Source organism: Lolium rigidum, chromosome 3 (assembly GCF_022539505.1).
Source record: "Lolium rigidum isolate FL_2022 chromosome 3, APGP_CSIRO_Lrig_0.1, whole genome shotgun sequence".
Lineage (NCBI taxonomy): Eukaryota > Viridiplantae > Streptophyta > Magnoliopsida > Poales > Poaceae > Lolium > Lolium rigidum.
This window is the reverse complement of record NC_061510.1, coordinates 248,199,608-248,215,344: the sequence shown is the minus strand read 5'-3', so window position 1 is coordinate 248,215,344 and position 15,737 is coordinate 248,199,608. Positions and strand designations below refer to the sequence as shown.

At 42.5% G+C, this 15,737-nt stretch overlaps 1 protein-coding gene across 1 annotated transcript; it reads right to left on the bottom strand.

The window, feature by feature from the left end:
* Positions 1-6,174: 6,174 nt before the first annotated feature.
* Positions 6,175-8,328, bottom strand: LOC124703258 (UV-B-induced protein At3g17800, chloroplastic-like). The gene is made up of 3 exons (XM_047235479.1): positions 8,194-8,328; positions 7,741-8,024; positions 6,175-7,176 (listed from the first exon to the last, which is right to left on the bottom strand). Exons 1-3 carry the CDS (start codon positions 8,326-8,328, stop codon positions 6,360-6,362), a joined length of 1,236 nt encoding a protein of 411 aa, XP_047091435.1. The 3' UTR covers positions 6,175-6,359.
* Between the last annotated feature and the right edge of the window lie 7,409 nt (positions 8,329-15,737).

Here is a 15,737-nt window from a genome sequence, read left to right as displayed (position 1 = left end):
GCCATGGCAACTTTTCTTGTAGTGACACCTTCAGAAATGATTTCTTTCTCCTACTGGTCGATTAAACCTTGGTTTCTTATTGAGGGAAAACTTGCTGCTGTGCTCATCATACCTTCCTCTTGGGGTTTCCCAACTGCAAACTCTGCACAACATCACACCCCGGCACTGCCGGTGGATGCACGCCGGCACTGCCGGTGGCTGCATTCGGCTCTGCCAGCTGGACCTTTTCGACCAGGTGACCTAGGGTTTGTACACGGTGGCACTGCCGGTGTCTGGAGGCCGACACTGCCGCTGAATCACTCCCAACAGGAAGAAATGATGGAGGGGTATGTAAGGACCCCTTCTCCTACCTTGGATGGTTGCTCAAACATTCAAGACTTCTTCCACCATTGTTGAGCCACCAAGAACAGTAAAATCACCATATCTCCTCCCTCAACCACCCAAATCTCTTGAGCTTTGGAGAATCGAAGGAGAATACCCCGATCTACATCTTCACCAAAGCGATTTGCATTTCCCCCTCATTTTCTTGAGCCCCCCTTGCTAGTGTTCCATTTGGAAACCCTAGTTGTTTGTGGTTGATTTATTCTTGTTGTTGCTGTGTTTTTACAGATATTGGAAGCCTCAATTTGGCTGTGGATGTGTGCCCCAAGAACCTTGTAAAGGCCCGGTTTCCGCCTTGAGGAAATCCCTTAGTGGACAAGTGGGCTAGGCCTTTGTGGCGTTGCTCACAGGAGACCTGGGCGAGGCCTTCGTCGCGTTGGTTAGGCCTTTGTGGCGACCACACCCCTCCAAACGTAGACGTACTTCCCCTCAAAAGGAAGGAACTACGTGAATCATCTCTGTGTCTCCGCGTGCTCCACTCTCTGTTACCTCTATCCTTGATTGCACTATTATATCTTGTCTAGCTATATCTTGCTTAGTTGTATATCTTGTCATATAGGTAAATTCACATAGTTGCATATCTAGAGAATTTACCTTTGTGTCAAGCCTAAATTTAAAAAGAACTAAAAGTTGGGTAGCACCTAATCATGCCCCCTCTAGGTGCGGCATACGATCCTTTCAGATAGCTTACATGAAGATTATTTTCTTCACATATCATAAGATCATAAAGCTTAGCTTTATATTTGAGAACTATGAGCAATTCTTTTCACCTCATTCGTATTCCTCTTGTAAATAACTTTGATACCACTGAACTTTTCACAATTATTATTTCATTTTCCTTCTCTAATAAATTTTGATTCTCATATTGACGAGGGTGATCCTCGGCAATACCCACCATGAGGGGCTTAGGGTTAACGGAATCCTGCAGGCTAGCACGAGACATCGGATACCAAACGAACATGGAGAGAGATTTACCTAGGTTCAGGACCCTCGATGAGGTAAAACCCTTACTTCATGCTTGGCTGATCTTGATTATCGAATATATCGGGTTACAACACGGTAGCCGATATGCTGCTATGGTCAACTCGCCGGGAGGCAAGGATTCTAGAGTTTGTGCTCTAAGTCGCGGTGGTTCTACATACTGTTGTTGTGTCGTTCAGCGGGCCCTCTCCTAGCCTTTATATAGCAGGTCAGGTCTCGAGAGTCCTGTCCGAACTCGACTAGGTTACAATGAAATCTATTATAGTCTTTCCTTTAACGATGTCTTCTTACCTTATTCATCAAGAATCTGTCTTCTAGTAGGTCTCCTTTGTTGGAACCGATGTATGGGCCCACCCTAGTCTTTGGGCAATCTTCATGGGCCCCTTGCTTGGCCAAAGGAGGTAGACTAATGTCGGGTACCCGAAGGGTAATGCCCACATCACATATAGTCAAACCAATGATCATAATATGATTTACAGATAACTCTCTTCTTATAGTCTGTCAAAGTTTATTGGTGTGGAAGACCCTAATATCATTACCATGATGCAGGTACAATAACACTCATCCTAATTCATACATCTAACACAATAATCATGATTCAACCATACTTCAAATATAATAACATATCATAGTTCATTGGATAATAATCCTTCAGTTTTTTTTAAACGGGATCCTTCACTCTCCAAAGGAGTAAATCAAGCACTAATGCCAGATCTAGCACACGATCACAATTCTAAGATACAAAGATTAATGGTTTGAGGTTCATTACAATCATCAGACGAGCGAGAGGGTGCAAACGACAACTCGGGGAAGAGGAAGAACATTCCTTGTCAGTGCCGACCTACTCGTTAATGAAGAAGCTCCCAACAAGATGGAGTTCAAAGGGTCAAACGGTGAGAGTGAGAGTGAGAGTGAGATGGGTAAACAAGGAAATGCTTCGATTTACGCGTGAGGTGAGAAGATTTTTCCGCCCCTTTTCAATGAAGCCCTCAAGCTTTCGCCATCACCATGGTTGCACGAGCTAGTGTGCCACGTTCTCCTCTATGCATGTGTCAAGCTCGGCTCTGCAGAAATGGCTGATTCGGCCATCCTTAAGGGATTTGACTACGTGGCATAGCAAAACCGCACATAACCAGGTGTGATATTTTGATCGTCCTTTAATTTGAGAAAAATGCATGTACTGTATTTATATTTTTTGAACAGGCTGCTCCCGTTGTAATAGCAAGGTGGGCCTTTAGGTGGGCCTCGAGCCTAGTAGACGAATGATAAAAACTTTTGAAGGTTTTTGGGTGCAGCACGGACACCGAGGACATGTTAATTTTGTTGTCCTAGAGCTTCATCAATTTGTGTCTTCAGTACACAGGGATGAGATGACACGTCCTGCGGCCGGTCCAATAAAAAAGGGCTACCGCATTTCATCGTATTGGGATTATCACTGCCAAATGGAGGCGTACGTAGCAGCAAATGGAGGCCACGTCCTGTTCCGTTTCAAATAAATACTATCTTGGTCCGGCCAGATCCGGTTTAAAATGGACTTTGCTAAGGAAAGAAATACTTCTCTGTCTACGCAAACAAAACGGGGGAAGAAGGTGGTGTTTTGTTGGGAGCGGATGAGACGCTCCTGATGGATGTTCTGGTCTTGGATCATTAGTAGAAAAAGGGTCTATAATCCCGATTTACAAGGGTCTTTAGTCCCGGTTTTAGAACCGGGACCAACCATCCAGACTCAGTGCCTCCCCTTTAGTCCCGGTTAGAAACAAACCGGACTCAAAGGTCCCGCCACGTGGGCTGCTGGCGCGCGTCGACAAAATGGCCTTTAGTCCCGGTTTGTAACACCAACCGGGACTAAAGGTTATTTGTTAATTTTTTAATCCATTTTGTTATGTCCAATTATTTTTCGCTCCTCCTTTTTTTTCTATTTTTTTAGAATTTCTAGTATTTCAGTTATTTCACTAGTTTAGTCTCTAACTACGCTTATAATCCCGTGGTCCAACTTCCCGCTCGGTCACCCATCCTCCCACTACTTCAGCACTAGCACGCTTAACTTCCAAGTTCCTTTCCCATCCCGCTTCCAAGTGCTTCGCGCGCATGTTGTGATAATAGTATTATATCAATCCTATTAACATGTTGGTCGATGTCACACTTATTTATTGTTCGAATTCCAAATAATCATTTTAATAAACAAAAATAATGACGTAATAACATGTTGGGATAATTATATTATAATTTTATTTTTTAAAAAAATATTAATTTTTAAATTGTATTATAATTGTTTTTTAATATTTTTTTATTTTTTTTTGCCAAACTTTGGAAATCTAAAAAATTGGCTAACTTTATGGTAATGTTTATGCATGATGAAATTATTAATTTATAAAATTTAAAAATACAAATCCTGAATTTCTGGCAAAAACTAAAATCTTCCTGCTTTCATATTTTCATTTGGAATTTTGAGAATCTAAAAATTAGCTAACCGGGTAAACCTGGGTGAATTCGGATGTAACTTTTTACCAGGATTTTTTTTTGATATATTATACGTTTTTTTTCGACGTCGTATGCAAAAGTTATTGCGGTTTTACCATTTTTCAAAACTTTTTTGCAAAAAAGTGAAAATTCAAATTTGTTAATTTTTCCTAATAGTAGGTTGCATAACATACAAGAATCTGAAAACATTTTATTTTTTGAATTTTCTATCATGTTCTTTTCTATTTTACAGTGTTAAAAAAGGCGATCCATGGGGAGGAGGTGTGTGTGTGTGGGGGGGGGGGGGGGTTGATGTGCGTGGGAAGGCAAAAAAACCCATAGTCCCGGTTGGTAATACGAACCGGAACTAAAGGCTTTTGCCCCAGAGACCCCCCTTTAGTCCCGGTTGGTATTACGAACCGGGACTAAAGACCCCAAACGGACCGGGACCAAAGGGTTTCACCCCTCATTAGACCCGGTTTGGTTCAAAACCGGGACTGTTCATTCCCAGGGGCTTGGGACGAAAGGCCTGTTCTCAACTAGTGGATGGGATAATACAAGTTGAATGTATGGTCCAAACATGTGGTAGGAAGATGGAATTGTATGATATGGGACGCATTATTCTTACCTCGATCAAGTTATTTACACGATGGTTCGCGAACAAATGTTTAAATAAAAAAATTAAAGTAGTAATGTAGTTTCAGTCGTTTTCAGTGAGCACACTCAGGTAACTGCTCCATATATATACAATAAATAATGTTTCTTGCGTGCATCTCACGATGCAAAGGCAGGAGAAGGTCACTCCCCCAGTCTGATACTAGAAAAATGAGCAATTCCTGTTCGAAAAGGTATAATAGATCCAAACGAGCATACCTACCATGACGGAAGACAGAGAAATAACGACTCGAGGAAGAAATGAAGTACTCACTCTGTCCCATGGAATATGTCGAGAGTTTGTCTAAATTCAAACATATCTAGACAATATTTAGAGCCAAAATATATTTAAATTTAGACAAATTTTTGACATGTTCCATACGACGTATGGAGTATGATCGCTAGCGAAAGGCCGCGAGAACAGATCTATGACCAGTTGATTGGAGTAATTTTCACGTATGGCTAGGTCCAACATCTTGACCAATTTATTCCTTTAAATAAATATATGCAGAGAAAGATCAGGTTAGTCAGGATGAAAAAGTTACACTCCCTCAACCGAACACCTGGATTGTTAGACTCTAGCTCCTGCATCAAACAATTCTTTCCTTTTCTTTTAGAATGGATCAAACATTTTCTAAGCCAGTTGATAAAAAAACGCTATAAAGATTTTTAAGAAGTGTCTCAACATGTCACAGTTTGTGTGTAAAGACATAATGGGATATGGTAAAGAACTTCCATCAAGACTATCGAAAGCTACATAAGATGCCTTGAACTGAGTCCAACGATTCCATTGCACAAAGGTTCAGTTATGTTACGTCTGTGGTGATCGATCTAACTATGTCTTGCATTGCATGAATCGACTGCTTCAGTTTATTATGTTGAACCTAAAGTTTGTTCTTCGGTAAATTGTCTTCAGGTATGCATTGGCCATACACCAGGATGGGACTCTAGCTCCCGGGTTCGAATCTCCTCGAACGCGGATTTGCGGCTCATTGAGCTTCTTCTATAAGAATAAGCCCTGGGTGCTAGTGCCCATGGGTCTCGTTTTTTTTTTTGGGACTCTAGCTCCCGGATCAAACAACGCCTAAACAAGCTGATGAAGCGATTACTCTTGAAGGGTATGGTCATTTGCTCAAGTTCTGTGATACTTCAGGCCATAAGGTAGGGAATGCCGACCACTTTATCAGCATTCTGCTAGTTATACTTGTTCACATTATTGCTGCCGTTCACTTATCATAAAGCAGGCTCGTAGGCAAAAGACACCATAAAGATTAAGATAATTGTTTCTCACCATGTAACAGCTTATATGTAAAGACAAGGTGATATGATAAAGAACTTCATCAAGATTATCGAAAGCTACGTAAGATGCCTTGAACAGAGTCAAACGATTCCATCCCACAAAGGTTCAGTTATATGTGTGGTGATCGCGCTCTCACTATGTCTTGCATGAATCTACTACTACCTAGTTCATTTATGTTAAACATAAGCATGTTCTTTGGTAATCATATATGCATTAATAATTTTATAATATTGTTCACAACTATCACCCACGACGTGCAATTTGCTAACATAGTTCAAGTTTCAAAACATGATAGCATAACACACCATCGACAACAGGTTCAGACAAGAACTAGCTAGGACTCCTCAATTCAATTTCAGGCAAGGAGAAAGTTCATACAACCCCAGGAAGAGCAAATCTTAAAAAATCTTAGTAGCTAGATATCAGTCTAAATGACATTTCCACTTTACAATGTTGTGATGCCAGAATCATATGTTTCTCAGCATACAACACGGGGTAATTTCCATTGTACAACAGTCTTCAGCAAAGCCTATGAACTTCAGACCAAACACATAGCCATGAATCTACACTATTTGGTTCCAACTTAGTTGGTGACAAAATGGTACCTCGAATCCACGTAGCTCTCGACATCCCAAAGGAAGGATCCGAAAGTAACAGCCTCTAAGATCAGCCTTCTCAATCCTGAGAAGCTTATCCTGACATGCTCATCCTTGGAAGAATCGACTGTTCCTTCTGGAGTAATCACAATCTCCGGCTTCCCAAATAGTGCCTCCGTGTGCTTCTCGATGATGCCAAATGCCACCTTTGACCGGATTGTCGCGTAAGTTTGCAATGTGTCTGGGTCAAATGACATGACATATGACTTAAGACGGCAAGGCTTGACAGACTGGCCAAGCCCTTGCGCGCTGAGCTCGTCAGAGGAGGTCCAGGACTCCTCCACCTCTGGGTGAGAAGTGTAAGTCTGAGCCGAGGGCCGTGAGTCGGTCGTCATAACTTGATTGAGCGCATCCTCTGATCCCCAAGGGAGGTTCTTCATGGACTTCTCGAGCTGAAACCTCTGATCGACCCTCTTGAGGAAATACCCATACATCACTGATGCGGCGTAGACTTGGCCAACCCTGAGCTTACTTATGGCTGCGACGGTGGCATCAGCCTGCCGCTGCCCCAATATGAGATTCAAGTGGTTCTCGATCATTTCATATGCCTCCTGTGAGTGCAAGCGCTCAAGCTTCCCTTCCACATGCTCTCCCCACTGATCAACTCTACCAGAAGTATCAATGGTGTGAGAGAGAGCTGGGACCAAAGAGACGCCAGCTTCAACAAACTTCTGAACAACCAACGCGTACAGTATCTCCTCTGTCGTCCTTCTCCGTTCCTTCTCCTTAACCTCAGCAATTCGCCTATTAATAAAAAGAGAGAAATTAGCCAATATTTCTACAAGTTATAGGGGATTATCAGAATTGATTGAAGACTGAAATTCCAGTTAGCAGCGATTCACAAATTGTACTTGTATCTACTCCAACTCAAACCATGAATACTCTTATCATTTTTATAGCAAATTATGACTCGCAAAACAATTCTAAAATGAACGCGACTGCTCTATCCCAATCAAACAGGCTAGAAAAATATCACTTTTTCCCCCTTCCCTACAGGAAACACAATCAGCACACCCAATAAAATGGTGAACAATTCAGAACATCTCTATCTGTCATGTAAATTTCTGTATTTCTAACCATGTCGGCAAGGACCCATAGAGAAAGATTATTATCTGTGCTTGCAGGCAGCATGCGAGCTGGTCTTGCTAGCTTGATGATACTTCCACAACTGCCAATTGGCCATGCCCTCTACTCGTGAACGGGATAATTCGAAACAAAATTATTTACCCAAACCCATCTTTTTACAGCCGGATGGACGTATCGGAAACAACGAGAGAAACGGAGTCACCGTTCCGGACACAAATTTACCTGTACAGGACGATGTCGCCACCTGGCGGTGGTGCCGGCTTGTCGCCGCCGCCCTCCTTCCCGGCGGCGTCGTGGACGGTCTGGAGCTGCTCGAGCTGCTGCTCAGCGGCGGCGGGGAGCAGGTGCGGGTGCGTGACCAGAATCTGCGAGAGGAACTGCCCTATCGGCGACTCCATCTGCAGCGGCGCGATGGGGGAGGAGGACGGCAGAGACTCCGACGGCGACGAAGACGCCCTGATGAGACTGCTTCGCCTTCTAGATGTCAGCTGCTGCCGCCCGAGACCCTGATGATACAAGGATGCACATCAGCATACACGGTACCAAATCCATATCTTTGCTCGAAACATTTTTAGACAGCTAAGAAATGGATAAGAACACTGAAAAGGGGATAAGACCCGCCCAAATTTTGTACTGGAACAAAAGATTCCGCAATGACTCAAAGCTCGTGCTTACCTTGACGGAGCCGAGGGCGAAGCTGCGCCTCCGTTCGAAGGGAAGCGACCTCGCGCCGGCGACACGCCGCGAGGGCGCGGCGGCGGCGGTGGGCGACCTGAGCGCCGCGGCGGCCGCTGCTGCTGTAGCCTCCATCTCTCCGGTTCAACAGGCGGGAATCTTCTCGAGTTCCGGTGCGGTCACGAGAGGCTAAGACGGTGAATTGGGGATCTGCCCGGCGGTGGTTGGAGACGACGAGAGTTGAATGGCTGATTCGATTCTGAGGTGAGGATGAGAGGTTTGGGAGAGTGGGAGTCCGTATTTATACGCGGCAGCAGGGTCAGCATCCGCCAGCCAGCCGTGTTCTACTGCTCTCCCGTCGCGTGTCAAACTAACAGAAATGCAAATTTTATACTCCTCCAATTTGACGTGTGACTTGCACCACATTTTTGCTCTATATTTTTCATTTTTCTATTTTGCGTCGCATAGCTTTCTCATGCTTTGTCGTGTGAATCCGGTGTTTCTTCTCTAGAAGGTATTTTTTCTTTTCTGTTTTTTAAGCGTGAAACGTACGTAACAGGGTGAAAATTACGGCTGCTGTATCTGGTATTTTGGTGGCACGGCAGCTCTTTGGAGTTTGATTGGCTAGAGCCATGGAGGCAACATACTAATGTTTAGGTACATGATCTCATTAGAAAACACAGCAGTATTTAAAACCGGTCTGGACCTATACCATATGCTAGTCAATGGCAGGATAACAAAACAATTGTTTGTATCTGTTCGTGGAGATGATTGATTGCTAGTAACAATTGTTCGTGGAGTATGTGTCTTCGTCTTCCATGACCATAAGTATTCAACGAGTCCCTTTTTCCCGGATCTTTCTCTTCTGGTTTCGCGATGACATTCTTCAGCTATGTTAGCCATGTGTGTTGAAAGAGAGCATGTATAGTGCATGAGCTTTGACTTGTGGGATAGCAAACATAAATGAGCTTCACTGAGAGCTTTTGTTTTTGCGAGCACACAAAAAGCTTTGCGTGTCGATTTAAATTTAAATAGATGAAAAGAATATAAAATACAAAGGTTCCGGGCTTCCGGCATCATAATCATAATGGTACCGTTTTGTGGGGATTTGGAGTCTCTGGATCATCTGTTGTTCCTCTGCCCCGGTGTTGCCTTTATGTGGTCTATAGCTAGAGACTTGCTTTTCTTGCTTGCAACATGCAAATCCACAGAACATACTTGAGATTCTTTGACCAAATCTAGGAGTGGTAATTTGTTTTCCTTATACTGAATTGGTTTTTCTGCTATCATGTGGTCTGTTTGGACCATCCGAAACAAACTGATCTTTCAAAAGCAGATACCGACATCCTATTCCGTGTTATCTCTTTTCGTGGTGAATTCTTTGGGATCCCAAAATGCAGGTGGTGCTTGATTGGGTGATTAGAGCAAGGAGGAAGAAGAATAAGAGGCTTATAAGAAGTTGATGATGTAAAATATGATTTTGTATTTGTTCGTGTAGATGACTCATTGTTAATTTGCTAGTAACAATTGTTTTATCTTAGTGTCTTCCTCTTTGATAACCATAAGTATTCAACGAGTCCCTTCTTCGCGGATCTTTCTCTTCTCATGGGTGATGGCATTCTTTGACTACATTGTTGGCCATGTGTGTTGAAAGAGTGAACATGTATAGTGCATGAACTTTGACTTGTGGGATAGCAAACATAAATGAGCTTCGGTGAGGCTTTTTTTTGTGAACATGCAAAAGATTTCCATGTCGATTAAAATAGAAGAAGAGAATATAAAATACAATGGTCCTGATATCATGATGGTACAAATACAATACGTGATGGGCGGTGACATAGCTGCCCATAGGGGTGACTCAAAGTACCATTGTTTGGGAGGCTAAATGCTCTAAAATTTTCGCTTCTAAGACTTGTAAAAAAAGCTTCAACAATTCTCTAAAATTGGGGGGGGGGGGGGCTGAGTTCTGCATAGCTCTGTCACTCGTTATGAGTGATTGAGCCATCACAAACACGAGGAAATAAACCAACACCCATTACCCATCACAACTACAACAGTATCTCCAAATTGTGCCCAACCCTACGACAGTACAAATCTTCCAAAATTTGACCTTGTCAATGATCCTCTTGCAGACGGTGGGACCATATCTATCAAGCATTGGAGCACCCAAGAATTTATGGCTGTTGTATTTGGTATTTTGGTGGCACGGCAGTTCTTTGGGATTTGATTGGCTAGAGCCATGGAGGCAACATAATGTTTCGGTAGCTGATCTCATTAGAAAACGCAGAACCGGTTTGGACATACCATATGCTAGTCAATGGAAGGATAACAAAATAATTGTTTGTATTCGTTACTGGAGACGATTGATTGCTAGTAACAATTATTTTATCCTATATATGTGTCTTCCTCTTCGATGACCATAAGTATTCAACGAGTCACTTCTTCGCGGATCTTTCTCTTCTGGTCCGTTGATGACCCACAAGTATAGGGGGTGTATCGCAGTATCTTCGATAAGTAAGAATGTCGATCCAAGGTGTTGACAAGCAGTTTCGATGAAGGATTCACTGTAAATGCTCACAGACAAGTATTCAGGGGGTTTTGATGTAACAGATGAATAAAGTACGAGTAAGTAAAGTGCGAGAGTAACAATTGCAGCGAGTGGCCCAATCCTTTTTAGCACAAAAGACAAGCCGGTTTGTTTACTTATAATGACCAAACGTTCTCGAGGACACACGGGATTTTAGTCTAGTGCTTTCGCTACATACGGCTAATTAATCTTCATTGTTTTGATAAGTGTTGTGTGGGTGAACCTATGCTAATGTACCGCCCTTCCTAGGACTAATACATACTTGTGATTATACCCCTTGCAAGCATCCGCAACTACAAGAAAGTAATTAAGATAAATCTAACCACGACCTTAAACTCCGAGATCCTCGCGATCCCTCCCCGCATCGATATACCAACGGGGGCTCGTGGTTTCGTCACTCCGGCAACCCCGCAATTGGCAAACGAGTACAAGATGCATTCCCTAGGCCCATAAAGGTGAAGTGTCGTGTAGTCGACGTTCACACGACACCACTAGAAGAATAACACCACAACTTAAATATCATAACATTGAATATTACTCAACCATACTTCACTACTAACATTTAGACTTCACCCATGTCCTCAAGAACTAAACGAACTACTCACGAGACATCATATGGAACATGATCAGAGGTGATATGATAATGAATAACAATCTGAACATAAACCTTGGTTCAACGGTTTCACTCAATAGCATCAATAACAAGTAGAAATCAACACCGGGAGAGTTTCCCCTATCAAACAATCAAGATCAAACCCAAATTGCTACAGCGGTGACGAGGTGCAGCGGTGGAGACGGCGGTGATGATGATGAAGATGATGGTGATGGTGATGGAGATGATGTCCAGCTCGATGACGGTGGCGATGGCGTCGATTTCCCCCTCCGGGAGGGAATTTCCCCGGCAGATCTCAGCCTGCCGGAGAGCTCTTTTCTCTCTGGTGTTCTCCGCCCCGCAGAGGCGGCTGTGACTCTTCGCGACGTACCCCCTCTGGCTTAGGTTTTCGGGACGAAGGAGCACGCGAAGAAAAGGAGGCGAGAGGGGCCGTGGGCCCCCTCCTCACAGGGCGGCGCGGCCAGGGCAGGGCCCGCGCCGGCCTGTGAGGGGGGCCCATGACGGCCCTCCTCAGCTCTCCCTTCTGGCTCCCTTCGTCATCTGGAAAAATAGGATTTTCTTGTAATTCCCATCAATTGTTGATCTTCCGAAATATTGCGTTCTGACGATGCTTTTTCCAGCAGAATCCTGGCTCCGGTGGGCGATCCTCCAATAATCATGAATCATGCAAAATAGATGAAATAACATAAGTATTATCTCCAAATATGAAATATATCAATGAATAACAGCAAGTTATGATATAAAATAGTGATGCAAATTGGACGTATCAACTCCCCCAAGCTTAGACCTCGCTTGTCCCCAAGCGAAACTGAACTCGGTAAACAAGACCACATGTTTATGGAGTGAAGAGTCGATAAATCAAATACGGAAAAGAAGCATCATATTCATTCACACAAGACATTCTAGTAAACAACTTCCTCATATAACTCAACTTGAAACAAGTATAAGGTAATCACAAATAAAGGTGCATAAGAAATCATAATTGGTGATGGCAAACTTTGTTCTTGGTCGAGAACAAGTTAACAGATTATACTTATCTATTGAGCAGCGCTCTCATATTAAAGCTTATGGTAAACTTGCATACTCAATCATAGTAATCATTGATAACTTTCAAAGCTATATTCATTCAGATAAAACTTGTACCAAACAAGGAAGAATAAAAGACATGATGAAGCAAATCACAATATAATAGTTTGATCACAACAACTAAAATGCTTGCTTGAGATGGAGGGAAATAGGTTTACTGACTCAACATAAAGTAAAAGACGAGGCCCTTCACGAGAGAAGCAGGGATTAAATCATGTGCTAGAGCTTTTTCAGTTTTGAAATCATATAAAGAGAATAAAAGTAAAGTTTTGAGAGGTGTTTGTTGTTGTCAACGATCGGTAGCGGGTACTCTAACCCCTTGCCAAACGAGACCTCCAAAGAGCGGCTCCCATGAAGGACGTTATCTCTACCAGCAAGGTAGATCATCCCTCTTCTCTTTTGTTTACACATGTACTTTAGTTTATTTAAGGATGACACTCCCCCAACCTTTGCTTACACAAGCCATGGCTAACCGAATCCTCGGGTGCCTTCCAACAATCTCATACCATGGAGGAGTGTCTATTGCAAAATTAAGTTGCTTGCCGATGAATCGAGCAAAACATGTGAAGAGAATTATTAATGAAAGTTGATTAATTGGGGCTGGGAACCCCGTTGCCGGCTCTTATTGCAAAATTATAGGATAAGTGGATGAAGCCACTAGTCCATTAATGGAAGCTGCCTAACAAGACTGAAAGATAAAACACCACATACTTCCTCATGAGCTATAAAACATTGACACAAATAAGAAGTAATAAGTTTTGAATTGTTTAAAGGTAGCACATGAAGTATTTACTTGGAATGGCAGGAAATACCATGCAATAGGTAGATATGGTGGACACAAATGGCATAGGTTTGGGTTCGAGGTTTGGATGCACGAGAAGCATTCCCTCTCGATGCAGTGTTTTTGGCTAGCAAGGTTAATTAGCAAGCATAAGAGTCGAGGGAAACAAACGAATATAAATGTGATAGAAACAATCATGCATCTTTCTTGTAAGCACAAACAATTTTAACTTCAGAATAATAAGCTATGAGCTAACAAGAAAGGAAGACAATGAAACAACTATATGTATTTCTCTTTTCTACTTAAACCTTAAGGTGTTGTTGCTATTGACCAATGCTAAGTTTGCCAAAACCAAATATATTTACTCAATGCTCCCAAAGTGGTACCAATACTAAAATCAAGATCAATTATATAATAGAAATTGCAAACTAAAATAAGGTGTGCAATATGTAAATGATAAGACTTCTCATTAATATTTCATAACGATAACTCACACCAAGGGATACATAGACAAACTAAAGGAGAGATACTTCCACACTGCAACCCATCTTATATGATAACTTCCCTACTCATCATATGACACTACTTGATAGTAAAAAGTAAAAAGGTGGTGATGATGTGATACCGCGGCACTCCCCCAAGCTTGGAACAAACCAAGGGAATGCCAATACCGATGATGAATTACTCCTTTGGCGATGGTGGTGATGAATTCCTCCCACGCTTCTTACAGATCTCCTTCAGCTTCAGCTTCTCAGCTTGGCAATTCTGCACTAAGACTCGAAGAAATTCATTGTTATCTGAAGTTGGCGGTGGCGACCTTGTGATGGGCATCGAGTAATATTCCAACATTCTACGGAGTCGGTAATTCTCCTCCCTGAGTATCTCCACTTCTCTTCTTAGAGCCCGGTATTGACCACAAAACTCATCGGTAGTTCGTAAGGCTTCTTCCAGCACAGGGAAAGAGTCGAGGCCAAGAGCAGGTGGTAAGGGTCCCTGCAAGTTATGAGAGAAAGAACGTCGAGTGTCAACAGATCCCACCAAGACTTGCTTACTCCCAACAGCTTGTTGCTCTTGTTTTGACGACACCCTTTTCAATTCTTCCTTCGAAGGCCCTTTGCCCTTGTTGTCGGAGGCCATGGTGCTCTAGATCCAAGCAAATCCTGGCAGAAAACAAAACACGTCGAGAAAACGATATACGGACCTCCAGGGGTCCGGGGGATTATATAGCAAAAAAATTCGCAACAAACGGAAAGTACCAGGTCGAACCAGAGTTGGAGAGGGGCGACGAGGCGGTGTCCTCATAGGGCGGTGCGGCCAGGCTGGGGCCCGCGCCGGCCTATGGGGGCACGCCCTCGTGCGTCTCCTCCACTCCGTTTCGATCTCGTAATTTTTCATATTTTCCAAAAACGACAAAAACATTGTTCGGAAAGTAAATTGCGAACTTTTTATTACCTGTACTGTTACCTATTCAAAGTCGGGTTCTGGCGGACTGTCAATTTGACCTTTAATGAAAGCCTCCGGTGTTTCCACTCGAATAACATCAACATCAACATTATAAGAATCACCTGAGATATAATGCTTGAGTCTTTGTCCATTCACCACTTGCGTGGCGTTGCCTTGGAGAGAACTAATTTTAATTGCTCCTTATCGATACACCTCCTCAACAACATATGGTCCTTCCCATTTCGAGAGTAATTTCCCTGCAAAGAATCTGAGACGAGACCGATACAACAGGACTTTATCCCCAATATTAAACTCTCTTTTGATAATCCTTCTATCATGCCATTTCTTAACTTTCTCTTTAAAGAGTTTAACATTTTCATAAGCTTCACTTCTCCATTCATCTAGAGAACTTAATTGTAGCAACCTCTTATTACCGGCTAGTTTAGGATCTTTATTTAGTTCTCTAACAGTCCAATAAGCTTTGTGCTCTAGTTCTAAAGGTAAATGACAAGCTTTTCCATAAACCATTTTATAAGGTGACATTCCCATGGGATTTTTATAAGCAGTTCTATAAGCCCATAGTGCTTCCTTCAATTTACTAGCCCAATTCTTTCTAGTTTTATTAACGAGTCTTTTGCAAGATAGATTTAATTTCTCTATTTGATAGTTCTACTTGCCCACTAGTTTGGGGATGATAAGCGGAAGCAATTCTATGATTAATACCATATTTAGCAAGAGTTTTTCTAAAACCACCATGAATAAAATGAGAACCTCCATCTGTCATAATATATCTAGAAACTCCAAATCTAGGAAAAATAATATCTAAAAGCATTCTTAAAGAGGTCTCACCATCAGCACTTTTTGTAGGTATGGCTTCCACCCATTTAGTAACATAATCAACAGCAACAAGTATATGAGTGTTACCTTGAAGAGGGAAAAGGTCCCATGAAGTCAAATCCCCAACAATCAAACGGTTCAATAACAAGAGTATAATTCATAGGCATTTCATTGCGTCTGGAGATATTACCAACCCT